This window comes from Arachis duranensis, chromosome 6 (genome assembly GCF_000817695.3).
Source record: "Arachis duranensis cultivar V14167 chromosome 6, aradu.V14167.gnm2.J7QH, whole genome shotgun sequence".
Lineage (NCBI taxonomy): Eukaryota > Viridiplantae > Streptophyta > Magnoliopsida > Fabales > Fabaceae > Arachis > Arachis duranensis.
This window is the reverse complement of record NC_029777.3, coordinates 93,869,298-93,878,511: the sequence shown is the minus strand read 5'-3', so window position 1 is coordinate 93,878,511 and position 9,214 is coordinate 93,869,298. Positions and strand designations below refer to the sequence as shown.

The following is a 9,214-nucleotide window of genomic DNA, read 5'->3' as shown; positions in this document are numbered from 1 at the left end:
TCTTGCGCCACTCATGCAACTTCTATGTAACATAGTTTCAGTTCGATTAAGCTCCACTGATTTTTCATAAGATTTGTAGATATTATCTTAGCTTTGCTACAACCTACAAATAGGGCGTGGAAATGGATCGCCGATGGAAGTTCGCATTTCAGTTTGGTTCGACTCATTTTATTAAATTGGTCAAGTTTAAATTTTTTGTAAAGTCTATTAGTTAAAAAAGTCAGGTCATAGACTTTTAAAAAAGTTTATAAAATACTTTTAAAAAATAAATTATTTTTATTTTAAATTTTTAACTATTCACTTATATTAAATATAAAATAAAAAAAAATTAATAATTAAGATTTGTTAAGATCATAATTTTTTTTTCAAAACAAAGTTTATAAATTATATGTATAGTTATCATATGTGACTAAGGATTAATATATATATAAATAAATTATGCTTGCAAATTATGAATTATAAAATTTGAAATGCATTTAATGTCAATGTAAAATTTTTAAATTTAGGGTAAAATATATTTTTTGTCCTTAAAGTTTAGCAAAATTAAAGTTTTAGAAATACCCCTAAGTTATATTTTGTTTCAATTTTGTTCAAAAGTTTCGATTTGCATCAAATATACTTTCGATAGCTAAATTTTCAAAAAGTTTAAAACCAATCCAACAAAAAATATATGAAAATTATACTTGATTTGCTTGTATTGAAAGTTGTTTTTTATAAAATTGTCATTGCATTGGTGTTAAAATTTATGAAAAATTAGCGATCAAGGGTATAGTTGATGCAAATCGAAAATTTTTAGGACAAAATTGAAACAAAACAAAATTTAAGGATAATTTTAAAACTTTTGTCAAACTTCAAAAAGAACAAAAAATATACTTTACCCCTAAATTTATTGCTTTGAGTTATGATTTATGAAACAGACTTTTTAAATAGGTTCATAGGCTTATCGAGTTTTAGACAAGTTGGGCTCGAGTCTAAAAAAAAAAAAGCTTATAAGAGATAATAGGTCTAGACTTAAACCATCTATTTACAATATGAGTCAAATTTATCATAATTAAAATTCGACTAGACTCATTTCCAACCCTACCTATAAGTCACAAAGCACATATTTTATATGACTATACAACTCAAGTTATATTCCAAAAACTGAAACGTAATAAAATGCACAATTTTATATAAATTACAACTAAAATTCTAATTGATAACTGTTAGGCAAAAGGAGAAGAAAATTTGAATAATGCAAAGAAGGTTGTAATTGACACGATATTTTTGGACATATTTAATCAAAAATGTAACTGACAGAGGTAGCAATGCAAAGCGTCAAAAAAATAAGTGCGAGACAGTTATTAATTCAAATTTAAAAATCGACAAAGATATTATAGAAGTAACTGTCAATTGACATTAGGTTAGTCGATAAATAGAGTTTTGGATAAATATTGTAATCAATGTAATTCTTCTAAAAAAACACTTGAAAACTCAAAAATATTCTTAGCCTCCCTGACATTAAAGAATAAAATTAAAAATATTGAGTAATTTTTCTAAAATCTGAATTTAAACTTGTACTCTACTTTTTATTTTTAATTAATTTTTTTTATTTTTATTTGTTTTTTTGGTCTTCTTTTTTATTTTTTTAAATTTTTTATTTTTATTTTTATTTTATCTCTAACATCTTACATTTTTTATCTTTAATTTTATTTTTAAAACTATAAATAAGACTTTGAAACACTCACTAAAAAAGTCATTTTTGACTCCTTAAATTAAGATCGTAAAATAAAACTTCAAGAACAAAAATTTGAAAAAACACGACCAAACGCAACTGCAATATTAATATCATATAAGAAAGTATTGAAAACTAATATTAATTGTGTACAATGTGTACAATGAATTAAAAAAAGGTAAAATTAAAATTAAAAATTAGATCATTAATTATTTAATTTTAAATTTTAAAATTAAGATTAGTATATAAATCCATTCACAGTATGTACGGTTATTTCTAATCTTACTGTAACCTCCAATACACGTTCAAAATTCACCGTCATCTTCTCCGGTTTTCACCTCGCGTCACTAAATTTCTTGCCGGCCACACCAGGGCTGCCGCATCTTCCAACCGACACTGTCCTCACCTCCGCCGGTCAGTCCGATGCGCCTCGCCTTCCGACGCTCAACCTAACATTGCTGTCGCTATTTTCGTTCCTCTCTTCTGAACTGGCTTCGCTTTCTCCCATTCCTTCAACCCTCTTCTCATCGATGATACTACCATGCTCTTCTTCTTTTTCGGATCCAAGTATGGTTAGCTTCTTTCATGATTTGAGTCATATGCTTCACAATAGTGCCGCTTTTGTCATGACTGGTCCTTCAAAATTATGTTTCACCGCAATAATAGTTTCTTCTGTTTATTCATCTTCTTCTTCTATATATTTTAATGGTTAATTTAGGATGGTCATTTTAGTAGGTATGCGGATGATTATTTTATTTTTATGTAGATGATTATTTTGATTGGATTGAGTTTAGTTATATATAATTAAAATATGTTAGATGTTCAATTTGTTAGGTATGCGGATAATTATTTTTATCCTTAGGTGGATGGTTATTTTTATTAAGGGTGAGTGACGTGTGGCAAGCCAAGTAACGACGGTAAAATGGTATGATTATTGATAAAGGTGGGGTGGCCGCCAGTTGAAAAAAATTTGAAATTTGAAATTGAAAAATTTGAAATTTGAAATTTGATGTGAAATAACTGAATAAGAGTTTTTAAATTTATTATTTCGTAGGTAATTTTCATTTTTAACTTATATTGAACCAAATAAACAACCTATTATATATATTATACAAATATCTCATTGCCTCTCTAGCAAAACTCCATATCATATAATTGAATATAAAATAGTGTTAGGATACTAAATATAAATGTGGCACTATTATATATAGTTTTAACCTTGTTACGGTCCGGTCCAAACCACGAGCGGGTCGGCCCGACCCATCGAGAACCCGATCCGGGTGACCGAGATCTTAGCGCTCGCCACGGTGCCAGGACACGCGTCCTCGTCACCCCATCAATATGGTTGAGGAAGCTTCGGGGAAAATGGGCCTGTCCCCCAGGGCCCACCTCTGACACGGTATAAATAGGGAAGGACTTACCCTTCCCTCGAGGTACGTCATACCCTTTCATCTAACCATTTTCCCGCCTGCACATTGCTGACTAGAGCGTCGGAGTGTCTTTGCAGGTGGCACCCCCCTCATTCTCCTTCTGCAACGAGTACTCGGCTACTCGGCAAGTCCAATTCCAGCACGACCGAAGTAGAGGCGTTCCCACTCCCTCACCTACTCACCTGACCTGTCCGGAAACCGACCACCGAACATTGGCGCCGTCTGTGGGGACTCGACCTAAATGGAAGTCGCGCTGGGTCCCGGAGACCAAGCCCGAGCAGCCGGAGCAGAGGGGGCAGCCTCCGTCGCCTCGTTAAGGGGGCGGCAGAGGTCCCCCCGACAACACACAGAACAGCACACGAGAGCACGACCCTTCGGGGGAACAGGCGGCGACAGCGCCATAATAATGCAGGAGCTACGCCATAGGGTCCAGAACTTGGAGCGACAGCTGGCCGACCGGGAGCGGGACGAACGAACTACCGATCCCAGCTACACCCCGTCCCCCGAAAGCGAGGAGGAAGACTCTCACCGAAGTCGCTCGCGGCGTACATCCGCATCCCGAACGGAAGCGGAGAGCACGCGGGAGGAGTCTCCTATCCCGAGAAGACGAAATGACACGATCATCTACTCCCGGGACAGGCTAACCCGCCGAGCGGCAAGAGGTCGCGAAGACGGGGAGAGGAGATCCGAGAGAACACGACAACCTGTGATAATGGGCGTCACCCCATTCCACCGATCTATCCTCGAGGTCCGGTTGCCGAAACACTTCGACAAACCAACGGACATGAGGTACGACGGAACTTAAGACCCTCTAGAACACCTCACGGCCTTTGAGGCCAGGATGAATCTGGAGGGAGTGGGGGACGAGGTAAGATTCCGTGCCTTCCCAGTAACCTTAGCGGGGCCAGCGATCAGGTGGTTTAACGGCCTCCCGCAAGGATCCATCTACAGTTTCTCGGACATCAGCCGTGCATTCCTGGCCCAATTTACAACACGGATAGCGAAGGCAAAGCACCCCATCAACCTTCTAGGGGTAACCCAGAGACAAGGAGAAGCGACCAGGAGGTACCTAGATCGGTTCAACGATGAATGCTTGGAAATCGATGGCCTAACCGACTCGGTGGCCAGTCTTTGCCTGACAAACGGCCTCCTCAATGAGAACTTCCGAAAACATCTTACCACGAAACCGGTTTGGACAATGCATGAGATCCAGACGGTAGCCAAAGAGTACATAAACGACGAGGAAGTCAGCCGAGTCGTGGCCGCCAACAAACGGCAGCCCAACTACAATAAAACCCGACAACAGGGCAATGGGGAAAGGCCAAAGGGACAAACCAGGGAAGAGGCGCTAAGTAAGGCGCCAAGGACATTCCCCCGAGTCGGGAAATTCACCAACTACACTCCACTCACTCTCCCCATCGTGGAAGTATACCAACAAATAGTCGAGAAAGGAATCCTGCCGAAGCCCCGACCACTCAAGGACCGCACTGGAGGGAACAAAAACCTTTATTGTGACTACCACAAGGGTTATGGCCACCTAACGCAGGATTGTTTTGACCTGAAAGATGCACTGGAACAAGCAATAAGGGAAGAAAAACTAGCGGCTTTCTCCCACCTAATCAGAGAGCCAAGGAGGCGCTACCGCGACCAAGACGAAGAAGGCAAAACCCGTTCGGCAAAGCGGCGACAAGAGCCAGAAGGCGGAGAACACGGCCTCACCGTGATAAACGTAGTAACGGCCAAAAACGCCGCACCAAGATCCAGATCCGCACACAAGAAGGACACAAAGATATTGTCGATCTCCTCCTCGTCGACGCGAAACTCTAAGAAGCCTCCATTCATTTCTTTCAGCCCAGAAGAACAATGGTTCGACGACGTCCCGGAAAACCCACCCATGGTCATAACGGCCCGAGTGGGGACCGGTCTCGTCAAGCGCATCCTTGTCGACACGGGAGCGGACTCGAACATCATGTTCCGCAACGTGTTCGATGCGCTGGGATTAAAGGATGCCGATCTAATGACTCACCAACACGGGTTCATTGGATTGGGCGACCACTTCATCAAACCAGACGGAATAATATCCCTGCCAATCTCAGTAGGACAATCCCAGGACAGGAGATCGGCGATGGCCGAGTTCGTGATCCTCCGAGACTCCACCGCCTATAATATCATTCTGGGAAGAAAAACGATCAATGATTTCGAGGCCATAATCAACACAAAACTGCTAATCATGAAATTCGTTACCGACGACGGATCCATAGGGTCCATAAGAGGAGACCTTGAGACGGCGGTCGCTTGTGACAATGCCAGCCTCTCCCTTAGAAAGAAGTCCAAGGAGGCGTCCGGTGTGTTCCTAGCCGACCTAGATACCAGAGTAGACGACAAGCCTAGACCGGAACCAGAAGGGGATCTGGAGAAGTTCAGAATCGGTGACGAAGAGGAAAGATTCACGTTCGTTAACAAGAACCTCCCACACGAGTTGAAGGAGCCTTTGGTCGAAATGATAAGAGCCAACAAGGACTTGTTTGCCTGGACTCCGGCCGACATGCCGGGCATAGACCCAAAAATCATCTTGCATCATCTAGCCGTCAAGGCGAAAGCACGCCCAGTGGCCCAACGGAGGAGAAAGATGTCGGCGGAAAGAGCAGAGGAGGTGGCCAGGCAGACGGCCAGCCTCCTAGAAGCAGGCTTCATACGGGAAGTAGACTACTCTACATGGCTCTCGAATGTAGTGTTGGTGAAAAAGCACAACGGCAAGTGGAGAATGTGTGTAGACTATTCTAACCTTAACAAAGCATGTCCCAAAGATTGCTTCCCTCTCCCTAACATAGATGCACTCGTCGATGCTGCGGCGGGATACCGGTATCTAAGTTTCATGGACGCCTACTCCGGTTACAACCAGATACCGATGCACCGTCCAGACGAAGACAAGACGGCGTTCATAACGCCAGGAGGAACTTTCTGCTATAAGGTGATGCCATTCGGCCTAAAAAATGCGGGAGCAACATACCAGAGGCTGATGAATAGGATATTCCACGACCTCATAGGGAAGACAGTTGAAGTCTACGTGGATGACATCCTCGCCAAAACAACACGACCTGACGACCTTTTGAACGACCTGGCGAGTGTATTCGCGTCCCTCAGGCAACACGGTATGAGGCTGAATCCCCTCAAGTGTGCTTTCGCTGTGGAAGCTGGAAAGTTCCTCGGATTCGTGATAACCCAAAGAGGGGTAGAAGCCAACCCGGAGAAGTGCCAGGCGATACTCCAAATGAAGAGCCCAGGTAGTATCAAGGACGTCCAAAGGTTGGCAAGTCGGCTGGCCTCATTATCACATTTTCTCGGAGCGTCAGCAACAAAGGCCCTACCTTTCTTCAATCTCATGAAGAGAGGAATGGCGTTCGAATGGACACCCGCATGCGAGGAAGCCTTCCGGCATTTTAAAGAGATCCTGGCGGCACCACCTATCCTCGGGAAGCCAAAAGAAGGGGAGCCGTTATACCTGTACATCGCCATAACAGGAGAAGCCTTGGCATCAGTTTTGGTACGAGAAGAAGGACGGACACAACAACCAGTCTATTTTGTCAGCAGGGCCTTACAAGGGGCAGAGCTAAGATATAACAAATTGGAAAAGTTAGCTCTGGCACTCCTGACCTCTTCGAGGAGATTGAAGCAATACTTCCAAAGTCACCAGATCGTCGTAAGAACGGATCAGGGGATCCGGCAAGTGCTCCAAAAACCCGACTTGGCGGGGAGAATGATGACCTGGTCGATTGAACTCTCTCAATACGACATACGATACGAACCCCGGCAAGCCATCAAAGCGCAGGCGATGGCGGATTTTCTAGTGGAAGTAACAGGGGATCTGGTCGAAGACACGAACACACGGTGGAAGCTCTATGTAGATGGAGCCTCCAACCAGACGTTCGGGGGTGCCGGGATTATCCTGGAAAGCCCGGCTGGAGTCGTATACGAACAGTCAATCAAGTTTGATTTTCCCGTTTCAAACAACCAACCAGAGTACGAAACCCTTATAGGAGGCTTAACCTTAGCAGCGGAGGTCGGGGCAACAAGGTTGGAGATATGCAGCGATTCGCAAATCGTCACCTCCCAAGTAAATGGAAGTTATCAAGCTAGGGACTCACTGCTACAGAAATACTTGGAAAAAGTCAAGGACTTGAGCCGAAAGTTTGAAGAAGTCACGATCCAGCACGTCCCGAGAGAGAGGAACACACGGGCAGATCTCTTGTCAAAGTTGGCTAGCACCAAACTGGGAGAGGGTAACCGGTCTCTAATCCAAGGAAAGTTGAAGGAGCCGACAGTCACATTACACCTCTCGAACCTAAGCCCCTCCTGGTTGGATCCCATTATCGACTTCTTAGAAAACAGCAAGCTCCCCGACAACGAAAAAGATGCCAAAAAGTTAAGAAGGGAAGCCGCCAGATATGCCATCATCCAGGGTCAGCTTTTCAGGAAGGGATTCAATCATCCCCTACTGAAGTGTTTACACCCCGACCAGACGGATTACGTCCTCAGGGAAGTCCATGAAGGATGCTGTGGCCACCATATAGGAGGCAAAGCCCTAGCGAGGAAGCTAATCCGAGCCGGATATTACTGGCCATCGATGATGGCTGACTCCAAGGAATTCGTTAAGAAGTGTGTCAAGTGCCAAGAAAACGCCAACTTTCATCGTGCACCGGCCTCTGAGCTCAGCTTGCTAACGGCCTCTCGACCATTCTCGCAGTGGGGAGTCGATCTCTTAGGACCTTTTCCCGTTGGCCCGGGACAAGTAAAGTACCTCATAGTCGCTATCGACTACTACACAAAATGGATAGAGGCCGAACCGCTGGCCAGCATATCCTCGTCCAATTGCAGGAAATTCATGTGGAGACAAGTCATAACACGATTCGGTATCCCAGAAGTCGTCATCTCGGACAACGGGACACAATTCACCGACAAAAAGTTCACAGAATTCCTCACCGGCCTGGGCATAAAGCAGAGATTCTCCTCGGTAGAGCACCCACAGACAAACGGGCAGGTTGAGTCCGCAAATAAGATCATCCTGCAAGGGCTCAAGAAGAGGCTGGATGGCAAGAAAGGCGCTTGGTCCGATGAGCTAGCCTCGGTCCTTTGGTCCTACCGAACAACCGAGCAATCCTCCATTAAAGAGACACCTTTCCGACTAACCTATGGGTCAGACGCAGTGATTTCTGTAGAGATCGGAGAGTCGAGTCCACGATTACTCCTGGAGGGAGTAGAGGAAGCCGTCGAGAAAGACCTGATAGAAGAAACCAGGGAAATGGCCCATCTGGCAGAAGCAGCGCTAAAACAAAGAATGGCCTTACGCTACAATGCCAAAGCACTCAAAAGAAAGTTCGAAGAAAACGACCTCGTCCTGAGGCGTAACGACATCGGCCCGTCTACCCCGGGAGAAGGCAAACTAGGACGACAAATAAAACAAGAAGTTAAACTTACGGGCAAACAAGCCCACAAACCCACTAACGGGCGCCAAAGTCATAGTAACAAGTTCAAAAACTTCAAACAATACAAACATCACTTTTTCGGCATATCGACAACTTTGCCATCCTTAATGGTCTTGAAAACTCCGATCGCCGACACATCGAACTCCGGGGAAACGATCTTCACCTGAGCTTTGAGGGCCTCTTCAGTCATAAAAATCGCATTCTTGCCCTACTCCTTGACTTCCTTATGCTTCCGTTTAAACAACTCAGCCTCCTCCCGGGCAGCCTTGGCAGCTGCCTCCGCTTTGTCCCGTTCTTTCTCCAGGGCGGACAGCCGACCTTGTGCAGCGGTTAGCTGGCTTTTCAAGGTCTGCTCCTGCTCCGTCAAACGGGACACGGAGGCGTCGGCAGTTTTCAATTTCTCCTCGGCTAAAGCAGTCTTTTTCTGAGCGGCGTCAAGCTTGTTCCCCGCTTCAACTAACTGATCCTGAAGCATTTTTACTTGGGTTTTGTACTTGTTATTGGCATCAACCGCAGACTCAAGCTTCCGACGAAGCGAGGCCATACCGGAAAGCTCAAACTCAGCCTTTCGGGCTATGGCCGCGCCA

General features: G+C 44.4%; 1 protein-coding gene across 1 annotated transcript; it reads left to right on the top strand.

Annotated features, from left to right (window-relative positions):
• Positions 1-3,985: 3,985 nt before the first annotated feature.
• On the top strand, positions 3,986-8,794 carry LOC107494669 (uncharacterized). The gene has a single exon (XM_016115709.1). The coding sequence runs from the start codon at positions 3,986-3,988 to the stop codon at positions 8,792-8,794; it is 4,809 nt and encodes a 1,602-aa protein (XP_015971195.1).
• The last annotated feature ends 420 nt before the right edge of the window (positions 8,795-9,214 follow it).

Coding starts and splice junctions, on each gene's coding strand:
- LOC107494669 (XM_016115709.1), top strand. CDS start 3,986: ATGAATCTGGAGGGAGTGGGGGACGAGGTAAGATTCCGTGCCTTCCCA.